A 25923-nucleotide genomic window follows, 5' to 3' on the forward strand; every position below is an offset into this window, starting at 1 on the left:
TCAACCCAATGTGGCATGTTTGAGAATCTTGAGCAGGTGCCACTTTTCACCAAGATAAGGAAAACTGATTGCCCCCGAGAGGAAGGTGAGCTCCAGATGCAGGTCCCTCGGGCAGCATGTCTCCACAGTGCAGAACTAGATTAAGATCAGCCTTGGCAGGTGCTCGTTATACTGAGAGCTGCAGATTATTTCACACAGAGCTTGCTGTTGAGTGAAGCACTTCTTAGAGTGGGTATTAAAATTTAATAGAAACTTCAATTTCCCACTTATAAAACCTGGGTATTCCAGCAATCTATACCAGCTTATTTTACTCATTCCTGTTTCAGGTAAACTTTTTTTTGAGGGGGGAGGGGGTACAATTCAAATCTGATTATAATCCAATATAGTACATAAGTCACTTAAGTAATCTTGATGCCATGATGGAACTTCTCTCAGGTTACATAAGAAGCAGATGAGTCTCTGATTCACTTGTCACCTGTTCCTAAAAGAAAGTAGTCTATGGGGGAGGGGAAGACATTGGTAGGCTATGGCTATTGTAGTTGGGCATTACACCCCCCAAAGAGTTTTCCTTGCCATCATTATTAAAAGGAAATATTGTCAGAATCAGCCTTTATATTAAATGCATCACTGGAGTGACACTCTAGAGCCAGTTAGAATACTTTGGGCCTGGTTATAATCCAATATTCTTAGAAAGTTTTGATGAAGAGAACATTACTGATAAAAATCTATATGGCCATGGCCCTTTTGTTTCTTATTTTCAGTTGGAAGAAAAGAGAGCTTCCAAAATAAAAGAGCTCTTACCTGGCTCTACCAACCACCACAGTCTGTGCCCATGGCTGCATAATCTCTGAGAAAGATCCATAGTCAAAAAATCCACTCAACCACTGACCCTTCTGGGCTACAGAAGGAAAAAAAAGAATAAAGACAGTCAATCCATTGACAGTGCGCTGGAACTGATGAATTTAAGGTGGGATCTGGGGGATTATTTGGGGAAGTTTGTTGTTGTTTCTAACCATATTATAATAGATGGAAGCATTAGGCAGCCGAATGTTCATCTGCCTTCAGACATCATCTCCTATTTCATTTGCTAGTCTGCATAAAAAGAATCATTTATCAGCAAAAGCACCATTTATTGTTAAACGATGGGGTTCAGCTAGCACAGAGAGTTTACATGCTTTTAAATAAATAACTTGGCTTTTTTTAAGATACCACAAGCATTTGTCAAAAGGCAGCCAAATCATTAAAGATGTTTTAAAAAATGTCTATTTCTATTTTGAAACTCGTCTTACAATTTTGTTTGATTCCATTGACTTTCTTTTAATGGAAAGATGAAAGCAGTCGAATAAGTATTAATGATCAGATGAGGACCCAAATTTGAGGAAAAGAAAAGGGATTCAGTGTTTCTGCTAGAAAAGTAAGACAGATCCAAAGTATAATTTTTCTACAAGAAAGGGTCATGACCACATACTCTTGACAGAGCAAAAACATAATGGTTCAGATGCATAATGCTTAATGCCATTAACCTCCCTTGCACAGAAAATTCCCTTCATTGGCAAGACATGTACTTTCAATATCCTAGTTTAAAAACTTTCGTTCCACAGGTATAAATGTTTGACCAAGGCCCTAGGAAAGCTTCTGCAAATAACTGTTTCCTAGTTTGCCCTCTCAGCTCATGGTTTCTCTGTGATTCTTCTAATTTGAACACAGCCCTCCACCCTGTAAAAACCCAAGTCCAAAACCAATTAAAAGTGAAGATCCGAGCAAGCTAACCTCTGCTGACTTAAACAGGATGGAGAGTGTTTTATCAAGACTAAACTTGTAATTACTGTGTTCTACATTCCTTGCCTCTATGGCCCCAGTGTAAAATGTGATCATCCATTTCAAAATTATCTCTCCATCGTGAGCCCAAAGCCGATCGTTTAGATTCTGGTCTCGTGTTGGGCGTCAGTTTGAAGAATATCATGGCACTATCTTCTCTAATAAATGACTTTAACTTTTCACCTAGAAGATATCTGCTTTAACTTATCACAGAGAATCATCTGCTTTCTTTAACGCTTCCACTAAATTAAAATCTGAAGTCACTCGATTTGGGAGCGAGTGTTAGCTACACAGAGACAGCAGGATGAATTACTGGGGAGTCGATGAAAAAATATTATACAAAAAAATAGAAAACTTAGTTTATCACAAATTTCATTTTATTCTCTGGTTCTCATTAATAATGACGGGGATAACCCCTATCTACACCCACACTTCTGTTCACACCATGAATGAGGGGAATGATGAAGGTTCTAATCCAAATTTTAACTTTACATGCCCAGATCATTTTATAATTCTTACTTTAATAATGATTAGGAAGTACAGAATTAATTTCAAGTGAAAAAATCTGCAACTTCCCCTCCCTTCTTTGATATTGAGGATTGAACCCAGGGGTGTTGTAGAACATTTTACCTCTCTAGCCCTTTTCATTTTGAGATGGAATCTCATTAAATTACTGATGTTGTCATTGAACTTGAGATCTTCCTGTCACAGCCTTCACTGGAATTACAGGCATGTGCCACCATGCCTGGTTGAAAATGTTTACTTTTTAAAATAAACCTTCTTGCCTAATCATAGCAACAAAAAAGCTGACTAAAACACCTGAAAATGCTAATCTATTGTTCCTATTTCAACCTCCCAATATAATTTTCTGTCATTATTTATCTTTATTTTTAAACATGTTGCAGCTCTTTATATTTTTATTTTTTATTTTTTTGGTACTGGGGATTGAACTCAGGGGCACTCGACCACTGAGCCACATCCCCAGCCCTATTTTGTATTTTATTTAGAGACAGGGTCTCACTGAATTGCTTAGTGCCTCTCTGTTTCTGAGGCTGGCTTTGAACTCACGATCCTCCTGCCTCAGCCTCCAGAGTCGCTGGGATTACAGGCATGCGCCACTGCACCAGGCTTAAACTTTATTTTAATTACTATAAAAATAAAATAAAAAACCCTCTTGCCTTATATGTTGATTAGGGTAGAGTGAACTCTTGGTTATTGTAGTTGGGCTTCACAGTCCCCACAGTGCAGATAAGACAGTCAGACATAGAACTTCGAAGCCTGTTAAGATGGTTCCCTTGATTTCTCAGGAGAACTTTTGCTGAGACTTGTTCTGATTTTCAGGAGAAAAGAGGCTCACCTCATTTCCATAAAAGTCCTGAATTTTAAGGCTGATAGGTGTGCTAGGCACATACTTCTTATCATAATCATGTATAAAAATAAGAGGCAAGGAGAAAACTACTATAGTGATTTTTCTGCCAGTGTAAGAAATTTTTTATTAAGATTAATAAGAAAAGGCATTGAAATCAACATTAACTGTTGATTTTTCTAGAATATCTACAGTCAGGTGTAAGATGAAGCCTGAGCTCTAAAGTAATAGCTGTGTGGCCTTATACAGATCATTCAACTTCTCTGAGATTGTAAAATGGTGAACTTTCATTCTCATTCTCTCTCAAATAATGTATACATGAATTTCTTTCTATCTGATCCAGCTTTAGTGTGTACTCTTTCTCCTTCCTTCCTTCCTCTTTTCTTTTTTGCAGTACTGGGGACTGAACCAAGGGATGCTCTACTACTGAGCTACATCCCCAGCCCTTACTAGTTTCTGACACGAGGTCACTAAATTGCTGAGGCTGGCCTCAGACTTGCAATTCTTTGGCCTCAGCCTCTCTAGTAGCAGGGATTACAGGTGTGTGCTACTGCACCTGGCTTGGCTGCTTTCTTAGTCACATGCTTTTGTGTAGGAATTGTGATTGAAAGAAGATTAAAAGTTTGAGAGCCAGGGCACCACAGAGTCTTCAAACATATACATACTTGGGTGAGGACGACCTGCTAACATCCATCGAGGATCATATGGAGCCTTTGTGGGAACAAACTCAATGATTCTATCTATAGGATCCTTGGAGTTCAGGAGAGGAACTGAACTGTGCACGCTCTAAAGGGAGATTGGGAGAGAAAGAGCACAGCCATCAGTGAAAAACCATCTTATGCTCCAACTCAGCAACAGCTACAGACAAAAGATAGCAGGTTCCACATTCAGAAATTAGACGCATTGGTCCCAATCACCATCCAGAAGCATCCTAGTTATGTGCCAGGCACAGAGGAACATGCACAGGTCTTAATCTCATTTAGAAGTCTGGCACAAAGTGGTGCATTTTGACTCTTGATTTCAGTGTGCCCACGCTTTCTGGGAAGCTCTCCAGAGAATGAATGACTATTACAAAAGGAGAAAACCCAACAATGAGTAGGAAACCTTAATATGCTGGAATCTGAGTCTAGAAAGGACATGAAGGCATTCTTGGCTGGAAAATACCAGAAACAGGCCTAATGAAATCCAGAGACATTTTAAAGGTAGAAGGCAAAAGATGTGTTTGAGAAAAAGAAATCAAGAGCTCTCAGAGAAATATTTCATAATAAAAAATTCCTCTGCCTTAAAGACGAGACTTCAAACATAGAGACAATGAGCCATGTTAGAAATGGCAGGTTCTGCTAGAAGGAAGGACTCACCTTGGGCATGTATGACAGCCAGTGCAGGACAGTGAAAACTCCTTCAAAGTCATCACAAACGGTACAGTGGGTTACCCCGTTGTTGTGCATGATCTGGATGCCCCCAAGCTGGTTATTGGAGGTGTAAACTTCTCGTCCAAGGACCTGGAGAAATGAACAAGAGAAAGGACATTTGTCTCTAAAAAAGTAAAGACATAGTTTATTTCATAATTCTCACTGAAATAGGTTCTTTTCATCACAAGACAGAGATCCCAGACTCTGTGAGTTGTTCTGAGTGACTACCAGGATCTTCTTCCTAAAAAGAAAACTCAGAAAACAAAAAAGAGTTTTAAACAATCACATGTACGGTTGCAATTTAAAATTCAGCAAGCTTTTCTCTCTATCAGCGACCATAGACAGGTAGAAGGCAAAAGATGTCTTTGAGAAAAATAAATAGCATTCTTGGAGTCTGACTTGAAACTGCAGTGATGGGTAGGCTGGGACCCTGAGGCACAGGCCATGTGTAGGTCTGGCAGAGTTGTTATGCACATAAACAAAAAAGATAGCATGCCTGTCTTTTGACAAGCCGCAGTTAAAGAAACCCTATGGGGGTCTGGGTTCCTCATTTGTTTCCTAAAGGATTACCTTTTTCTTCACATTTGATTTTGTTTTTTTCTTTTTCTTCTTTCCCTAGTGCTGAATATTGAACCCAGGAACCTTGTACATGCTAGGCAAGTGCTCTATCAACAAACTACATCACCAGTTCCCTTGTGTTTGATTTTTAAAGCAGGTTCCCACTGAAAAGCCCTAAAGGGGGCAAAAATCCTGAAGCAACCAATGATACAAACACAAACCCCTGAGTTTCAAATCCTCTTTGTGTGCTGGGTGCAGGACTATGATTTATTCCCAAGCCTGCTTCCCCTCTGCCTTTCCCTTCCAAGGCTGTAGGAAATTCTGGGCCTCATTCTCTGTCTCTCTGGAGGAGTTTAACCCTTGTCAGGTCAAAGGGCACCTGCAATTGCAAACCACAAAGTTTCCTTTAAAGAAGAAAAAGGGGAAAAAAATTCTTGGACTTAGAAATTGTAGGGTTCTTTTCTCCTTGAAGATCGGTTAATAATTTCTTTCAGGGAGGGAGGTTTTCTGACCCAGCAGATGGAAGCTGGGCGGCCTGATCACTGACTATTGCAAACTGCTCAGTGTATAGTAATTGCCAGTCATCTAGGGTAGCCCTGGAGAGCTCTAAACAGTTGTGGAGCACTTACTGTATTTTCCCTTTTCTTTTCCCTTTCTCCTCCTCCTTTAAAAAATAACGACAACACAAAATTTCTTCCTTACTAACTTTTATTCATTTTCAGTCTCTGGGGAGAACCTAATAAATTGAGGGCTGGCAAATTGTACCTGTATATTCCCAATTGGCCCCTTCTTGTTAGGAGCTTTGAGAGGTTCCACTGCGTGCTGGGTCAGCCCCTATATCAAGACCTTCCCAAGGCTGTGGAAGTTGGTGACCAAAGTAATAACCTCACTGTGACCCAGCTGGCCTTGCTTCCATTTAACTTCAGCTAGGAAGGGCATTAGAGACTTTTCTGAAAGGAATATGGAAAGCAAAATTGCTCTCAGATTACTGCTTTCCTTGATAAGGAAGCACAGAGAACAAGCCTTTACAGGCAGCCCCAAGCTGAGCAAGCTGCTGGCAGCTCCTTTGAAGGAGCCCCATGAACAGGGGAGAACATATCTGACCACTGGGCTCCCATCCTCCCCTCAGTCCATCTTTAATCTCAGCCCAGGCGCTGCGGCTCTTTTCTCATTCTCCTGCTGTCTCTTTCCATTTGCCCTCTCTCTGACTGATACACTGATCTCTCGGTCACTCGGCTTTCTGCTCCACTGAGTCCATATTACTAATAACACCTCCGCCACGGCCAGTTTACCTCATGAAGGCAGGAGCACATCATTACAAAATAAACTCATAACTTTGACATTCTAGCAAATACACGCCGTTTGTTATTTTTATGGCTTTAGTCTTTCTAACAGGCAGAGGGCATTACATACCTGTTTCATTTATATCTTTAAATGTGCGCACACATGCACACTCACACATGCATCAGGAAACAAAACAGAAGAGAAAAATCAAACAAAACAAATATCCAAAGCAGTCAGTTGATGGGAGATCTTGGTGGAGGCAGAAAACCTGTCACTCAGGGAGGCCACGCTCTGATCTGGCTCTAGTTTTATGGTCGTCATAAACCCGATGGCCCACAACTGGTCCTTCTGGGACAGACTGCCTCTCTGCTAGAAGTCATTCAGTGTGATCAGCAGTATTTTTAATTATTAAAATAAAATTGGAAAGGGGGAAAAGGAATAAAAAGGAGACACTGTACTGACCCTGAATATCTGATATTCACAATCTATGTCAGGAGCCAACTACTCCTTGTTGCCTGTAAGAGAGGTGCCATTTTCTGCTAAGAAACACTATTTTCTGTCCAATCTCTAGTATTTGATAATGTCCAATCAGTAATGGGCCAGCGAAGGACAAAGCTTAGAAAAAAGGACTGAAGCAGACCAAGAGCTGCTTCATGGTTTAAATGCACCATTCTCAGACATCTTGGCCCCCTCACTTCAAACGATAGGAAAGCATTCAGAACCAGGCTACTCCCAGAGACCTTCTGCCACTTATCCATTCTACTGCTGAGTTACACTCCCAGCAACTCTATCTTATGTTTTTACAACAGGAGACAAACTTGAAACAGCAAGATTCAATAACATAGCACATCTTCCTTTAGCAAGCTAAAACTCAAGCTGATGCTTTGGCATTGTTCTGAAAAAGCAGCGGTATTTCTGTTTCTTCTCCTCCGGGTTCTGAAGAAACCCAACTAGGGTTTAACACAACCAAGAACATTAATTCTGGGCTAAAGAAATATTTGCCATGTGTGAAGATTCATTTAATTTGGAAATGAAAGAGAAAAACTATAGGATAGAGTAACAGACTATCTAATAGCTCTCTGACCAGCCTTATTTAGGAAAACGAAGGTGGGGTGGAGAACAACACACAGAAATGAAATCTGTCCACTTACAAATGCCAACAATCACAGATACTTAACAATCAGCAAGGGGAAAGCAGTGCCGAGGGCTCATCTTCAAAGGCTGGAGGTTTTGGAGTACGCACAGTAGGATGAGAGTGCACACAATGGCTCCTGATTTATAGGGGTCGTTGCTGACTCAAGTGGTTTTAATGATTTTAGAATACCTCACAACAAAAGCTCCTACCAAGGAAGCAGAATCTGGGCTAGGACAAAATTCATTCTGCCTAACTCTGAAATGATGATGCCAGAACAGTCACGCAGACCCTAATCGACACCCAGGAAGATAAGGTGGCCCAACACAAAGAACCACTGTTTTATTCCTCAGTAAGTTGTCTTACCAACCATCTACAGAATAATCTGGGGTCAACAGCCCACATCACATTTTCATGAACTAGGTGGGTTTCATTTGTCACTCTTTTAAACTTTGACATAGACATTTCTATATTAGTTGAGTTGCTTGCCGGAGTTTTCAAATTATTCCTCTCATATTTTCTATTTGAAATAAATTTTAATTTATCTGCCCCCAAGCATCACTATTAAACATAGGAGCCATTCAAACAGAGGAGATGCTCCCAAGGCCCTCTTTGTTCCCTTCCTGATCTAAGTGGAAGAAAACACCATCTTGAGGTTCTCTGCTAAAGGGTACCCAGGCCACAGAACTGATACGGGCTGAACTTGAGAGAAGAAAAGATCTTTACCCAGCCTCTCCATAAATGTAAGCCTCATCCAGTGTTTCATTCATTGCAGCTGGCAGACTTGAGAATTAAGGGCACCACATAAAAGCTACTGATTAGCCGAGAGGCAATTGTTAAAGGCTCCACCAAAGATGCCACAGAGCCTTTAGAAATGTTCAGATGTGTAAAAGGTACAAATGAATGCAGTCATACACACATGCTAAGACCTCTGCTGCTGTTGCTGCTTATCTAGAGACATTGCAGACAGCTCAGGTTTACCACAGCTGACAGGCAATGAAAACAGTCTAATATACCGCCTGCTCTCGCCCTTAAATCCCTTTTTGGAGATCAAGATAAACATGTTCTTCCCTTCCCCAGTACTCCAGACATTTGACTGAAGTGGCGAAGCATTGTGAGGTTTTGTGCAAATGAAATCACTATGTCACTGAATGAGCGTAGTATTTACTTGTCAGGATATTTGTCAGCACAGGCATTGAGATACACGAGTTTCAAAGATGCAACTTAGCTCAATCTTTAAAAAATTGCTCTTATCCTGATACACACATTAAGACCTTTAGACTTATATACAAATATTTGCAATCATGTGCTAAGATGTGAAAAATAATGATGTATAAACAATGGAATAAAAGAGAAAAGCTACTGCTGCTTTCCCCTCTTTTAAACAACCTCAGTGGGTTAGAACATCTTGTATTTAAAGAATCAGAGCACAAAATTCCTCCTGCACCCGTGAATTCAGCTATGCAAGCTTTGCTGCAATCCTCATTAGGACACTTCCATTCTCAAGAGAATTTCAGGAGGGTTTTTTGGTAAATTTGCTGAGTTATCATCACTGGACTTCATCCAGGATTCTAGGTATTAAAGTCACTCTGAGATCCATCAGGTTATTGATAAAGGTTTGGCTAAGGCAAACAGAGAGATAGACAATGAGAAAGAATGGGTGGAAGTAGGGGAAAAGTGATAAGATGGGAACAAAAGAGGTGGAAGAATGAAGTGTGGGGGGAGGAAGGGGAAGGGAAAAAAATGTAACAGCTCATCTACTCAGTGCTGCTAACATCCTCTTCCTTGACCTGAGAGGACTACATTTTTAAAAGCTGACAAGTAATTCAATCTCCAATTAACAATTTTAAATGGTGTAGCACATACTGTGTAAATGTTTCACCAGGAATACATCTAAGGGTGAATGGAATTAAATCTCCAGGGAAACGGGACCAGTGCCTTCATGATCAAAAATATTTGGGTGTTCCAAAATACAAAGCCATAGGGTTACAACTTTTTCTCCCTTCTTTATTACTACTGCTGTCAATGGCAAACTGGAGCATCGGTTGGCAGTTGGTAAATTAGACTTGGGGATATAGAAAAGGCTTAGTGCCATTCGTTGGCAGAGGAGGGAAAAGTCCCTGACTTGAGCCACAGTTGGATTCAAGATCATCCTACAAGACCAAAAATCTTTCTATAAGTAGTATATTACGAAGCAATCAGATTTGCTGAAGAATATATTGGGTCAAAGGGACTGTGCTACCACTGTAGGGAAAAAAAAATTTTTAGCCAAAAAGAGAATGAGATATAAGCCAGAAATAACACTGGATGACCTCTGTTTACTGAAGTGTAGGCCTCATTGGAGAACAAAGGAATGAGTTAGATGGCAGAAGGATGATGGGCATTGAAGGTAGAGTGGGTAAGGAACAGAGACTCATTTTTAATGTAAAGAGGAAGGGAAGAGCCACATGATAGTTTGCTTGTCAAATGTAGGAGAAAAACATGTAGGCTTCTGTAGAAAAAGCCAAATGCCAAAAGCAATCACTAATCACATCCTGAGATCCATCAACTGCTAATTTAGCTAGGAACTTGGAAATACTGATAATAAATGAATTCCAAATATAGAAATATTTAACATTTTAAATAGTTTGGTTTGCTGAGGTATAATCTACATATAGCAAAAATGTCCACTTCAAGGTTTATGGTTCCATAAATGCTGAAAACACATATAATCATATGTCAACCACCACAATCAAGACAACATCTTCATCATCCCCCAAAGTTCCCTATGTTCCTTTGTAATCCATCCTTTCCTTCTACTCTAACAACCACATATCTGCTTCTGGCCCCAACAACTTTACCTTTCTAGAATGTCACATAAGATGTAGACTTCTAAGTTTAGCTCATTTAGTTAACACAATGCATCAGATCTTTTCACACTGATGCAAGTGTCAGAAGTTCCTTTTTTATTGCTAAGTAGTGTTGCATTTTATGGAAATACCACAGTGCACTCACCTGTTAGGGAATATATGGAGGGATTATGAAGAAAGCTGATATAGACATTCATATACAGGTATTTATTGAGGGGGGCAATGCTGGGGACTGAACCCAGGAGCTCTCTACCACTGAGGTATATCACCAGCTCTTTTTTTTTTTTTTTAATTTTGAGACAGGTTCTCGCTGAGTTGCCAGGCTGGTCTTGAATCTGCAATCCTCCTGCCTCAGCCTCCTGATTAGATGGGATTACAGGTGCGGGTCACCGCACCAAGCTCATGTACAGGTTGTATAGATGTATATTACTATTTCTTTTTTTAAATGTTATTTTTAGTTATAAATGACAGTAGAATATATTTTGAAGTATAACTTCTCATTCTTGAGGTTGAACATGATGTGATTTTCACTGGTTTTGTACTCATAAATGAATATAGGAAAGTTATGCCTGATTCATTCTACTGTGTTTCCTATTCCCATCCTCCCTTTCTCCCCTTTATTCCCCTTTGACATTGTCATTTCTATTGGGTAAATATATAGGAATAGAATTACCAGGTTAAATGATAAGCAAAAATCTAACTCCATAAAAGACTCCCTGTCCCCCAAAAAAGAACACATCCTTTTGAAGTGGCTGTACCATTCTGGATTCCTACCAATAATGTGGGAGAGTTCTGGCTGCCCTGAATCCTCATCAGCACATGGAATTTTTCAGTTAAAAATGAATGAATGAATAAATAAATAAATAAATATTTAGGGCTGGATATGTAGCTCAGTGGAAGAATGCTTGCCTTGCATGAATCCAACCCCCAGCATTGCAAAACAACAACAAAAAAACAAACAAAAACCTGTAATAATTTGCTTGAAAAAAATTCTAGTGGTATCAAACTGATTTTTTCATTTGCATTTCCCTAATGAATGATGATAAATATCTTCTCATTTGCTTATTTACTATCCTTATATCTTCTTTTGTGAAGTGTCTTCAAATTTCTTGCCCAAGTTTCTAATTATTGAATTTTTTCTTATTGAATTCTGCATGTATTCTGAATACGTCTTTTTATCAAATGTTTTCTAAAGATAGAAATTTTAAAAAGAAATTCCTGTTTTCAGTCATTTCCCTATTATTTTTTCTAAATAGGTTGGTGGTGGAGGTGGGTAGCTGTGTGAGTGGTCAGGCACCAGAGTTCAGAGCTTGCTGGGGCTTGGCTTCTTGGCAAGTAGCTCTGATCCTTCATCTCTGTGCCCTTCTTGTGTTTTCTCTTTTATATCTGGTGGGCAGCAGTTTTTCCCCTTAAATTTTAAGCTCCATGAAAGCAGGAATTATCTTTTTATCTCTATAACATAAGAACAGATTTACATATGACAGGTATGCAGTAAATGCATGTGAATTACCACAGATTTTAAAACTGGTAGTTAATATGCTCTCTAAAAACTCAACTTTGACTTATATTTTCAGCAAGTTGAATTACCATAAACAAAGAATCCTTCATATTAGTGTTACAATGTGTATCAGCGTACTTAAGAAAAACAAGTGGTTTAAGACGGGTGTTTTGTTTGCTTTTTTTTACTTGGGCTACAATTAAGATTGTAACTCTATGTACTCTGAAGTCACATTATATTAGGGCTGCTCTACTGAGCTGCGTAAACTTGCTTTATCTGTGGAAAAGGGGTATATCAATGGGTCAGATAAAAATGAAGATATTCATAAATCGATTATCCCAATGATTTTGACTTCTCATCTTATGCTGTTGGTTAAATTTGGGTGGGTTCTTTTTCTTAATAACACTGATATCTCAATTTCTCAGGTATGCATACCATTTTAAAGGGCTTAAATCCTAGACACTGAGACATTATTAAAATTAGGAGCCAGTCAAGAATCTACCAGAAAAACTTTAAGCCTAGGCATGCTAGGTAATCTGTAGTTCAATCTAAAAAGCTCTTAAAGCTTCTCCTTTCATAATTCAACACTCCTGACTGTGTACATTAGCTGATTAGTCTGTGTGAGCATGGCCACTCTGAATGAGAGGGGACACAGCTAGATTTGGATCCATGCACAGGGGACCTTTCCTAGAATGATGAACAGCCAGGAGTCAGGTTTCTAAACAGACTCGTTTCCTGAGCCTTTATCATATTCACACAGCAGTCTGCAAAGCGAGGGCCCAGGACTGTCTTCCTCCTAGAAGAGACTGGAGTCCTTGCATTTCTAATCTACCAACGTGTGCAGTTCTTGCACTTTTAATTTATGAGAGTTTAGGGGGGACCTCTCTGACTTGGGAACATATTGGCTTGGTCTAATGCTTGGAGATTATTAAACTTGGAGCTATGCTCCACTATCAAGTCTACAGATCTTTTATTTAGAAGATATGGTGCTCTAAATGCACAAAGAGCTCCCTGTCACCTTCACATTAAAGCCCCTAGTGCCTGGTAAATGGAATTATATAGCTGTCATCTCCTTTCCCCAAAGTTTTAAGAGTACAATGGGCTCATTTTTTCACACTCCATCCCAGCTTCAGAACTAAGAGACCTACTTTGTATTGATTTAAGGTCTCAGAAATAAATAAACCTGCTTCACTGCTGTGATTCACAACAAATTCATGATACACTATTGCATGATATATTTCAAGCTCTTGCTCTGGCTCTCTTTTTCCTCTGGTGAGTGATGGGGGAGGTGGGAGGTAGTAGGGAGCTGCAAAGCTGACAGCCTGATGGTTATTGGAGATGGCTGCTGACTGCAAATCTAAGGGCAGACACTGTTGGAGGAGTATGGGAATTTTTTTTTTTTTTTTAAACTGGGGATCAGGGGTGAGAAGCTAATTCACTTGAGTTTCAGGCTGGGGCTGGGGAAGAAGAAAGATTGAAGGGAGAAGAGAGGGTTGATGGAGTAGCAAGCTTCAAGTCAACACTGATCTGCAAAGACAGAGTTATGAACATGTGTAGAAAGAGAAAAGTGAAGGAAATCCACCATATGAAGGCACAACATATGACCGACTGGAAAATGAAGAAGCTGAGGAAATAGATCTGCTAAGGCACCATGCTCACATAACTAAGTGGGCACTTAGCTTGAGTTCAGGGACAATGCTTCAGTAGAGGAACAAAGTGCAGAGACCCTGTGTGCCACAGAATGTATGAGGTAGAGACATTTCTTCATTCTAATATTCAAGACACCTCAGAATCCTGCAGGTTTACATAGATACTCTGGAGAAAGGGTACAGATATATTGGAGTTCACACAGAGGAGTGAGCCAGAGGCAGCTCACTAAGATGACAGGGTAATGAATTCTAGCAGTTTAGCTTCTGTTTGTGTAACCCTCAGAGCTTTAGTACCTTTGGTGATTCTTCCAAATTTTGGGCCCAATGAGTTTCAGCTGGTACTCCAAAAGACCTATCATTCCACCATATTATCAGGATCCTAACTTTGGACAAGGCAGGTGATGGAAAAGCAGCAGATAATTGGCCTTAAAGAGTTTTGCATAAGGCTGGGACTATGGCTCAGCAGTAGTATACTTGCCTTGCATGTGTGAGGCACTGGGTTCAATTCTCAGCACCATGTATAAATAAATAAAATAAAGATCTATAAACAACTAAGGGAAAAATAGTAAAAAAAAAAAAAAAAGGTTTTGCATAATCCTGTATAGCGGACCCCTACGGTTCCATAACATATTTCAAAGTAGAACTAAGGACTGGGAATGCAGCTCAGTGACAGAGTGCTTGCCTAGCATGAGTAAGGGCTGGTACCCACAAAATCCCCAGTACCACAAAAACAAAAAACACAAAACTAAGTTTTAACTGTTTTTCTTTTAACTTCTACTTAGTTTATACTTTTAACTAGCAAGAATGTCATTTATAACTCTAATCTCTTTTCTAGCTTGAATAGCATTTTCATTTTAACTACTTTAAAAAAAATTTTTTTAGTTGTTAATTGACCTTTATTTACTTATATGTAGTGTTAAGAATCAAATCCAGTGCCTCACACATGCTAGGCATCCAACTGAGCCACAACCTTAGCCCTTAACTACATCTGTTTTTAGTTTTGCTGGGTGTGGTGGCAAATACTTGTAATCCCAGTGATTCGGGAGGCTGAGGCAGAAGAATCACAAGTTTGAGGCCAGCCATAGCAACTTAGTGAGGCCCTAAGCAACTAAGTGAGACATTGTCTCAAAATAAAAAAAAATAAAAAGGACTGGGGATGTGGGGATGTAATTTAGGGGTAAAATACCCCTGGGTTCAATCCCTAGTACAAAAAAAAAAAAAAAAAAGATAAAACCAGATCAGTCTCTGGAGGTAAAAGTACATGGGAGAGACTCTGGTTCCATTCAATTTCCTATAGGTTATGTCATAAAATTAGGGGTTCTTTTTTGATTTTGAACACTATTTATAGGAGCAATCAGTCTGGCTGTACAGTAAAATAGACTTTGGCCAAATATAAGGAAGAATTTTATATATAAGAAAGGGATAAATTTACTTAAGAAGTCCTGAACTCCTCTGTAGCCAAGTTTTACAAGCATGATAGAATGAATATTTGACAATAGTGTCAGAGAAAATTTAAGAAATGGTTGGAAGTTAGACTTTTGAGCATTCTTATACTCTCCATAATTACAATTCTATCTTCATTTGCATTGTGAACAACATATAGCATTTATTCTTCTGTAATCTGGATTAAAAAAAAAAGATAAATTTTATTTTATTATGCTCTGCAGCTTCCATTCCTAATCTCACTAATACGCAACAATTTCACATATAGCTATATGTAACACTGCCAATATATTAACACCATAATATGTACTATCTTTTTTTTTTTTTTTAAACTCCCCTCCCTCAATTTATCCTCTCTGTGCCCCAGCCCAACATGGTTCCCTGGCTATAGATCAATACACACTTCAGAGGAACTAGAAATTAAAGAGAGTTTAAGATTAAGAGATCCTCTCGTCTTCCATTTTAAGGCAGGAAATGTATTATGCTTCCCATTTTACACAGAGAAAACTGACACCTAAACAGACTAAAGCCCAAAATTGCTTACCTAGTAAATGGCAAGGAGGAGATTGATCAAGTTTATTGTTGTTGCTTTTTTTTTTTTTTAACCTAAAGATTCTTTAACTTTAAAAAGTTTGAGAACATTTATAATAGGTCATCCAACCTGATCATTCCTGAGTGTATTCAATACCCCAAGCAGAGCCTCCAGAGCTTTCACTTTATCTAGGAGCCATGAACTGGAACATGTAGGTTCTCCCAAGACTTCAGGCTCTAAGCCATTACAGTGGCCACTGCCACCACTGCCACCACCACCACCATCACCACCAACACACACACACACACACACACACACACACACACACACACACACACTCTGCTCTCTTCATGTCAGATGCAACTTCTATAATTGAGCTATGAATGGCAATGCCACCTTGCAAGATCTCCAAACCAGCACACTCAGGACCAGGCTGCTGGCACATCACCAACACTCACTAACAGAATCAAACATACCCTGTATGGTTTTCTGCTGAATCTGAAGAATATCAAATGAAAAACAAATACAACCTCCAAATGGGGTCAGATTTACCCATATTTTATATATGTGTGTGTGTAGGGGGGTGGTGATGCTTGAAAACTAAGGAGATCTGCTCACTGCAATTTTTTCTGAGAATTCATTCATACTGTTAAAGCATTCTTACTCAGAAGGGAAGTTAAAAGGCCCTCTTTAGAAAGAAAAGTGATCCCATCTGGAGCTACGGGAGTACAGGGACTGTCTATTGCGAAAATAGGTAGTTAGGGACTTTTAAAAATGCAAATTGCTGGACTGATCCTTAGAGTGATTATGGGCTATTGTATCAACAAGTCCTTGGGGACTCTTGTAGACAGATGACTGACACATATACTACCCTATCATGACCGAACATGGTGCCTCTTACATTAATGTGTGTTGATTGTCTTTAGATAACATCTATTGGGAAAGTCAATACATGAATGTACTGCTACAGTGAAGGCTGCCATCTAACATTTTCTTGAAGGAATTTTTGCCTTCAGAGAGTCAGTAAGTATATAGAATATTGTGTTTTTATTTCTTTTCCAGGACCTGGATAATGAAGTCCAATGAGAAAGGACCCTAATGTACTTCAGAGAAGACTACAACAGTGTCAGTGTTTTCCTATATTGACTCATTTAATCTCCACTCTAATCCTTGTAGATAGATATTATTATCACATCCCCCCTTCCACAATCATTTTATAGTTACTAAACTGCAACCCACAGAGGTTAAGTAAACTGACCAAGATTATACAATTGGTAGGTCACACAGCCAGGAACTAAACCCAGCAGCCTGGCTGTAGAGTCCAGGCTTTCAACCTCCTTAAGTAACATGAAAGTGAGAGTGTTGCCCACCCCATGTGAGAGCTGGGTAAACTCCCCTTCCCTTCTTGAGTCCCTTACATGTGTGGCACAGAGTCAAGGGTGAACACAGGGACTGTACAGTAGAAGCCCCTGGTGTAACAAAAGGACCCACTCATGGAGTAACTCTGGTACCATCCCTGATAGAGTAAAATGTGACAACTTCATAGTTCATGTTACACAGCTACATATAAATATGTCCATGGAAGCCAAGAAGGATTGAGAGAGACGTGACTTCCTTGTGTTAAGTCTCGAAAGCCAGGTTAGCAGAATTAGACCCCTTAAAGGACTAAGAGCCCTAGCCGAATCCAGCACGTAACTTCTTTTTTTCCTGGCAGATTCAGTGAAAACAGAAGCCTGATCTCATTAAAGGGGATGGGATCATAGGATCACACCCCCCTTCACAAAAAGAGAAGCTTCTGTTTCTCTTTAAAATGTTTACCACAAGGAAGTCACATATCACCTCCTAGCACCCACATCATATCAGTCACTGGCAGAAGCCTTACATTCATAAGCAGTTATTGTCCATAGAATACGCATAAACTGCAAATTCTGATTTCTGTATACAGGGAGTGGGCTCTCAAGAAGTCTGGTGCAATGGCTGAGAGCCAGAAGCTCTAGTCTGTAACAGTGTTCCCGTACAACACAGGACTTTCCAGTCTCATTGCCACCTGACACTATGCTAAACATATAAAATAGAAAGTGAGGAGGTGGAGTGGTACCCTGATTTAAGAATTTATGACTCTGCAAAGGACCTCATCTTCTTAAGGACCCATCTTATCAATACCCTGAGTACATAGGTTACTGTCTTTGTGAGGCCAGAATGACTCCTTACACACAGGGCAATTTGCCACACCCATAAGTTCTATTCTTTCACTCTGTGAGGCATTCTGAGAACTCTGTCACCTGCATATAGTTCTGGAGTTAGAAACCTATGGTCTACTTCCTTGAGAGGCATGAACAGCAAGCCCTTAGAAACTTCACTCTCACGACATATTTTTTTCCCTTATTACATTTGGTCAAAAAGAAAATGACCACATTGTCTTCTCGCTGTAGACTTTGTGAACCCTAAGAGCCCTTTCTGCCATAAAACTTAGGGATATTATTCATGTTCTGACTCTGATCTTGTCTCTGTCAATTCTGTTTTACTCTTCATGTCTATAAAATGGCTCTGATACAACTGGCTTAACCCAGAAGATAACAAGGAATCAGACAAATAGTCTTGATTTTGAGGCTATTATAAAGCTTTGGGAGGCCTCTAATGCCCAGCCACTGCCTTTAGTTTCAATCTCAAATCTGCATGACATCATTCAAGAAAATCCAGAAACTGTACTTCTCCTCCAGTTGGAAATATTCTGGACTTTACAAATAACTACAGGCAACAAAGGAAGACAGATGCAAAAAGAAAATATAAATACTGAAATCAGGAAGGGAGAGGGATAAAAATACAAATGTGGGAAGCACTTTCTACTTTTGGAACAAAGGATATAGTGCCCATAAAGAAAACATGTATAGTAAAACTGCTGAGAGTTGGGGGAAAATCCAGGGAACTATTGCAATATGTATATTTTATGTGTAGATTACTAATAGTGGCTATAAAAAAAAAAAGGAAGGAAGTTTTTAAAAAATAAGTTCTTGAAAGCAAAAGGGAGGACAATGTAAACTGATTAAAACCAGGTAACCTTAATCATGCATGTGCTGAGATACAATGTAGCCATAAAAGCTTGAAGAGCACATGTGATGTACTAAGTAGGGAATGTGTGTCTTTTCAGCTTCATATTAAAGGAACAAACAATTTACATGTTGTTACATTAGGTGAGTATGATATGTGGAGTGTCAATCCTTTCTCTTCAAATCAAATTAGGCTAAGTCAGACCAGTGATGAGGTTGGAGGGTGTGGGGAGGGTTAGGGAAGAGTAGGGAGAAAGAAAGTTTTTAAAAAAATCTCTGCCTCAGCAAAAGTTTTCATTAAAATTTTAGACAAATGATCCCTGTGTCCTTCTCTCTTGCTGCCTGGGGCTCCATGCTATTTCTATGCAAATAACAACCTCGTGGTTTATATCTTATTATTTCCACCGGAGCTGCAGCGACATGACCTGAGACGTGTAAGAGGTGGGATTGTGGGGTGGGGGGGAAATTGGAGAGGAGACAGGAAGAGAAAGAGAGAGAGAGAGAGGGAGAAAGGGAGAGAGAGATGAAGTGGGTGTTCACTCAAGTGTGAAAAAATATTGTCAGGAGTGAGCGTCAAGAACAAAAAAAATTGCAGGGATAACGTGTTTATTTCAGTCCTCCCACCCCCAGCCTCCCACCCCCCCCCTTGCAAACCAGCACCTTTTAAAATTCATTGGGCATCAGGCGATCATGCACAATCCATCTGCTTTCACTTTATCATTTGCATTTCATGCCTCCTGGCTTTTGATGTGCTGATACTTTGATGCAGTCAGGAGACGCGCATTATCATTATTTCAATTTTCAAAGGGGTCAACGGGATCGGCACTTGCACACACAAGATTTTTTTTCCTACAACCTCTGTGCACTCCCCCCTTCTTATTCTTCACCTCAATGTTTAACATAAAGGATGAAGACTCAAAAAGGTGGGGGTCAAATGTTTACAGTCTGAGACCATATATAAGCTTGCATGCACTGCATACATTTCCACTTTACACAGGTACACACATACTATGAGCAAAATGATCAAGTCTAAGAAAGGAGCCTCTACAGTATTTCAAACACACAAAGACTTTCTCACACATGGACATTCAGGGAGGAACATAGAGAAAGAGAGGAATCTATAAGCAAGACACAGAAACAAAGAGAGAGATCAGCACTTACACAGAAAGGCGTGCACTCAGAGGGACTTGCACACACTCACAGTAAGCGAGACAGATAACTACAGAAAGAAAGGCAAAGAGACTACAAAGACATCAGCACATATGAAAACAGAATATGCACAAGTGGTGAGTCAGAGGAAGCAATCTCAGCATGGTAGCTCCCAAATAGTTTCCTTTTTCATACAAGGTAATAAGCAAAGGGGCTGAATGGATATTCCTTAGTGAATCTGCATAAAATCAGTGTCTTCTAACAACATGACTATACTTAAGAGGTGCTGACATGAGACAGTGAAGCAGGCAAAGCAAGATTAGGTAACCTCTACTAGTGATCACTCCCTTCAGCTAAAAATGATCATGTCCTTCTGAAAATGAGCACTGTTTGGTAAGTTACAACAGCAGCTTTACTTGTCTTTCTCTTTGCAACAAGGCAAGCATGCCTGTAGGCGAGGAAGAAGGTGAATATGTTGAATTTGATCAGAACAATCCAACCAGATTTTATGGGCAAAACAAAACAAAACCTAATACTTTTCTTTAAACCACAACTGGCAATTTTTTAGACCAAAAACAAAACCAAAAATCCCAAAACAAAACCCAACAACTTTTACTTTTTGTAATATTCCTTGTACAAAACATAGAATCTGGGTGTGTGTGTGGGGGGGAGGGGGGACAATGTAATGATATATATTTTAGAGATTAACACTCTTTATGAAAACATCATGGAAATACAGGTGTCATTTGAAAATCCTATCCTCATAGGTAATGGTACCTAAAGCTCTCTTCAACATTTATCAATATCTCATGCTAAGAAGGTATCCGAAAGAGCAACTTAAAAAAAAATTCGAGATTCTCAGCACTTTTCCTCACTGCAATAATCTTTAGTAGTGGCAGTTTATAATCTTCATTTCTAGGATAGAATCCAAAAAGAGGAAGATGGCCAAGTACACTATTATTAGCACTACTCTGCCTTTCCTTGGAGAGAAATGCAAACTCAAAGAATCAGAGTTCATATGACAGCAGAGAACAACAAGATGATCATATCAAACAATTCTGCTAATTTCTGACATATCCAAAATTTAATTGGACTAATGGAATTATCAACTATTCTAAATGGATATGATAGGACAGGATACTTAGTCCCTATCTTTCCTCTTGAAACTCAGGGCTTGATAAAAGTTCCTGTAAGCCTGATTAAACACAATATTCAACATAATTTAGTATGTGTATAATATCTACAAACTCAATCACCAAACCATGTGAGAGGGGACAGGGAAATGAAATTTCAATGAGGACCAACAAGCCAGGTACAGTGGCACATGCCTGTAATCTATAATCCCAGTTACAAAGTAGGCTGAGCTGGGAGGATCATGAGTTCAAGGCCTGTCTGGGCAATTCAATAAGAATTTGTCTAAAAAACCCCCAAAACCAGGACCAATACTTTGTGCTAATTTTATTAAGTACTTTTACTTGTGTATTCTCATTTGAGCACTACAACATTACTTTTTTTGATACTAGGGTCTGAACGGTAGCTTTACTACTAAGTTATATCCCTGGTCCTTCTTACTTTTTATTTTGAGACACAGTCTCGCTAAAATGCTGAGGCTGTCCTTGAACATTTATTCCTCCTGCCTCAGCCTTCTGAGTTGCTGGGATTACAAATCTGCTCCACCTTGCCCAGCTTCTACTACATTACTTAAAGTTATAAATTATAATTTGCCTCCTTTTGTTTTGTATAGCACTAAGGCTTGAAAGTGGGGGTGCTCTACCTCTGAGCTATACTCCTAGTCCTTTTTTTTTGAGGCAGGGTAATACTAAGTTGCCAAGACTGGTTTGAAACTTATGATTCTCCTGCCTTAGTCTCCTAAAAAATTGGGATTACAAGAATGAGCCACCATACTTGGCTTTATAATACCTCTTTGACAGCTAATAAAGAAAGCTAAGGAGCTAAAAGTTTATATAAGTTGCATGAGAACAACAAGCCTCTCACTATTTCATTATGCATTTTTAGTTCTCAAAAGAAAACAAGTTTTCTATGCCTACAAAGAAGTAAGAACTGCATTGTCCCTTGTATATTCAGATCATCTCAGACAATTTTCACTTTTGCAAGCAGCAGTCTCATCATCCATTTTTTTTTTTTTTTTTTTTTTTCTGCCTTTAGAAAAGTCCCTGTGAGCTTGGTTTAAAAATACAAAGTCTTTCTTTGGAAGGAAAGATAAATGTCTACGTTATATCCTTTCCCAGCAACCCATCCACCTATCTTCCCACTCAATATTTACTGAGTACTTACTTTATATACAAGAGAACACTATAAGTGCCCTCTTTTTCTTTTTTAGAGGTTTATCGACAGATTTCTCAAACCATTAGAATTAGATATCCTAAACACCTAGGCCAGTGCCTAGTCCACACTATAGACCTGAAATGGGAACAAATACAACTAGAACTAAAGATAGCTCCATGCATGAGAATAGTTCCCACATGCCTTATTCGTAGTAACATAGGTAAGAAGAAGTAAGGGGCTGTGGGCCAGAAGAAAAGCATTCAATTAATTCTGTCTTTCTAGAGACAGACTAGAATGTAAGTTCTTTGAAACAGAGGTTATACAGTTAGGCTGGAACAATGCTTGAAAGACAGTAGCTACTCAAAGTATCTGTTAAATGAAATGAATGAATAAAAAAGCAAGCAAGTCAATGGGTAAGTATAATGGAGGAAGATATAAACTAAGGAATTCATGAATAGAATGACCCCATTAATAAAGATGATGATGATGATGATGATGATGATGATGATGATATATTTTTTGTGGTACTGCTGGGGATTGCACCCAGGGATACTCTACCACTTTCTTATTTTGAGACAGAGTCTCACTAAGTTGCTGAGACTGGCCTCAAATTTGAGATCTTTTTGCCTCAGTCTCCTGAGTAGCTGGGATTATAGGCATGTGCTCAATAAAGGTCTGGAATTTTGAATTCATGATAAGCTTCAAACTTCATATACTCCTCCCAAGCCCTAGAAACTTACTTTGTTGAGGGCACTAGCTCCTGTCAGAATTAAGTGAGAATTCTCAACCTGGATGGTTCTCTGTCCCAGCCGTACAAGATAAGCACCAATCCCAATGGCCCGGCATGTCACCTTAAAAAAGAATAAATTATGCATGTCACATATTTATGTCCTATCCCAAGCTTTAAGAACTAAGGAAAAGATAAAATGTGTAAAATCCACATGAACAGAAATAAAGGTTGCATTTTATGAAGTCTGTTTGACTAATAATACAAAAAACACACTTTCAATCAAAGAAGAGACAAAATCAATTCAATATTTCAAATATTAGAAACTTTAAGGATCATAGTATCTTGCCCATTTCAGAGATGTCTGGCATCTCCACTACAGGTATGAGCAAAAAAAGTACAAGGAAGAGAAGAAATTTAAGTTGTTAAAAGTCTGACAGGATATTTAGAGAAATAAGAACTTAAACTAAAGGCTAAAATAAACCTAGGTTTACTTGGGAAATAATTTATATTATTTCATTAATTTACATTATCCTAAGTTCCCATTATTTTGCATAATTAAAATAACATTTGCAAGCAATGCTTTTATCTGGGACTGAATAGTAGTAATGGGGCACAAATAACCTAACTACCCAGTGAGTTTTTTAAAAATTTCATATTCTGTGGGGTAGGGATATAGCTAAGCTGGAAAGCACTTGTCTATCATTCTGGAGGCCCTGAGTTCAATTCCTAGCACCATAAATAAATAAATAAACTAATTAATTAATTTACATTCTGTGAGGATTTACCAGGCTGATGGTGATGATCTCATCGTAGGCCAATGAGGATTCTCCAGCAATCATTCCAGATCCTCGAAGGTTCTCTGCTCCAAGTCCCTCTTCTTTCCCAATAATATCTGTTATCTTATACCTAGTAGATAAGAGTCATGCCAATGTATTAAGATTAAACATAGTAACACAACCTATTAAACAAATATTACCATTAAAAGGCTGATAAAAGCATATTGAAAATTTATATTTAACACAAGACCTTTATACACTTTCTTTTATATTCTTCATATGTTTTTCCTTCTTAGCTTGGTTCTTATCTTATTGGAAGCAGTATGGTAGAATATAAAACACAAAATCTGGAATTAAGCAGATAGATGCAAATTCTTGCTCTGATAGAGTGGTATGCCTCAGGATAATAGTAACTTCTGTAAAATGGGGACAGTAGTACCTATCCCTAAGGGTTGACAACAAGAAAAGGGCTTGACACATGGTGATAATCTCATTAAAGGCCAATAATGACTCTCCAATCATTCCAGAACCTCAAAGGTTCACTGCTGAAAGAACATTCAAAAGCTACAAGATGGCCCTCAGATTTTAAAGCCCTTTCTTTCTTTAAAGCAGGGTCAATGTATATCTCTAACTGTCCTCAAATCAACAATTTTACATAAGAATTAAAAAATTAAGCCAGGCATGTTAGCACATGCCTATTATCCCAGCAACTCTGGAGGCTGAGGCAGGAGTATCACACGTTCAAGACCAGTCTGGGCTACTTAGTGAGACCCTATCTCAAAATTAAAAAAAAAAAAATGAAAAGGGCTGGGGATATAGCTCAGTAGAGTACCCTTGGGTTCAATCCCCAGTACCACCACCACCACCAAAAAAAAAAAAAAAAAATCCAAATAGAGGGGTATGAGAATGCTTGAGCTAGTTTCTCAAATCAAAACTCCTTTTCTTTTCCAAGATAGGGATGCAAGGAAAGACCAAAACAGCATACTCCCATTCCTGCTCATTCTCAATACCAAGTGCATATGTAAGAGTTCCTGGCTATAGTTCTCCAGGGGGGAAGGCAGAATACAAGTAGAAGTGAAATGCTGTCCCAGTTGTCCAGAAAGCATCCTATGGATCTTTCCATAGGAAGATGGCCAAGTTGTCCAGAAAGCATCCTATGGATCTACTGGGAATACTCATTTGTCTTTCTTCCTGGTAGGGGGAAGTCCCAGTTGTCCAGAAAGCATCCTATGGATCTACTGGGAATACTCATTTGTCTTTCTTCCTGGTAGGGGATTAGGAGTGATACTTAATAATGGGAAATGCAACTAATAAAGGAAAGGAAAAATACAAAGTTGGAAGTAGAGACGGGCATGTGTTATTTACTATTCCACATCTATCCAGAGGCTTGGCAAAATTTTTTAAATGGAAATAATAAATAAATATTCCATAGTGATTCTTAAACTACTTTCCCCCATTGCCATATTCCTCTGCTCTCTTTTTTTCTGTCTGCCCTCCATCAATTCTCTTCCTTTGCTCTTATTGTTCATCTATGATGCTGCAGCTCTGCTTTCCAGATTTCTCTAGTTTTTTATTTTTAGCTTCTCCTATTTCAATAATTCCCCAATTCTTCCTTTTGTTCTTTATCTAGACCATGGATTCTAGAGTTATATAACAGATGAAGCTAATCTTCCTTAAGAGGCCAATGAACCACATTAATTTGAGGAAGGAGTAATACATTCTTTTTTAAGGTCCACATGCCATATAGTCATCAAGTACTGATGGGCCCAGTCAGCCCTTCCTGTGAAGCATATCCTCTCATAAGGGCTGCATATTGCTTCACAAGTATTCATGATGTGATAAGTGGCATCTTCTTCTACTACATTATGAGAAAAAAAGAATATACACTTCCCAGTTTCTGCTCTCTGACCTGAGTCTTCTACCATCTAGGGCTACCATTCTTTAAAGTATTACTAAATTTTAATGTTATAATAAAAAACTTTGTATAACAGTGTTTTATAATTAACAAAACATTCATATGATTTTTGATCCTCACAACAGTCCAGTGTGACAGGTAATATCACTGCCATTATTACAGATAATGATGATGATGATGATGATAATAATAATAATAATAATAACAACAACAACCCACAATAACAACAACAACAACCCACCACTAACACCACCACCAGGATTTTTGATTGATTACTATATGCTCAGCACTGAGCTAAGGGCCTTAGTTTACCTGATCTTCCTTTTTCAGATGAGGAATCCCAGAATAAAGTAATGACTTGTTTTGTAACAAAAGCAATGTACAAAACAAACAGCTTTCATTAGGCATGGAGGTGCACACCTATAATTCCAGTGGCTTGGGAGGCTGAGGCAGGAGGATCACAAGCTCAAAGGCCAGCC

The 25923-nt window shown here is 38.9% G+C and overlaps 1 protein-coding gene across 6 annotated transcripts in view; it reads right to left on the reverse strand.

Annotated features, from left to right (window-relative positions):
* The window catches only part of Acaca (acetyl-CoA carboxylase alpha), a 271109-nt gene that overhangs the window by 38719 nt on the left and 206467 nt on the right, over positions 1-25923 (reverse strand). For all 6 annotated transcript variants that reach the window (XM_076871149.1, XM_076871147.1, XM_076871151.1 and 3 more), the window contains 5 exons: positions 23539-23659; positions 22764-22874; positions 4543-4686; positions 3850-3970; positions 802-898 (listed from right to left, as the gene is read on the reverse strand). In XM_076871149.1, coding sequence (XP_076727264.1) covers positions 802-898; positions 3850-3970; positions 4543-4686; positions 22764-22874; positions 23539-23659 — 594 coding nt within the window. The remainder of the gene's footprint in view (positions 1-801; positions 899-3849; positions 3971-4542; positions 4687-22763; positions 22875-23538; positions 23660-25923) is intronic.

This window comes from Callospermophilus lateralis, chromosome 11 (assembly GCF_048772815.1).
Source record: "Callospermophilus lateralis isolate mCalLat2 chromosome 11, mCalLat2.hap1, whole genome shotgun sequence".
Lineage (NCBI taxonomy): Eukaryota > Metazoa > Chordata > Mammalia > Rodentia > Sciuridae > Callospermophilus > Callospermophilus lateralis.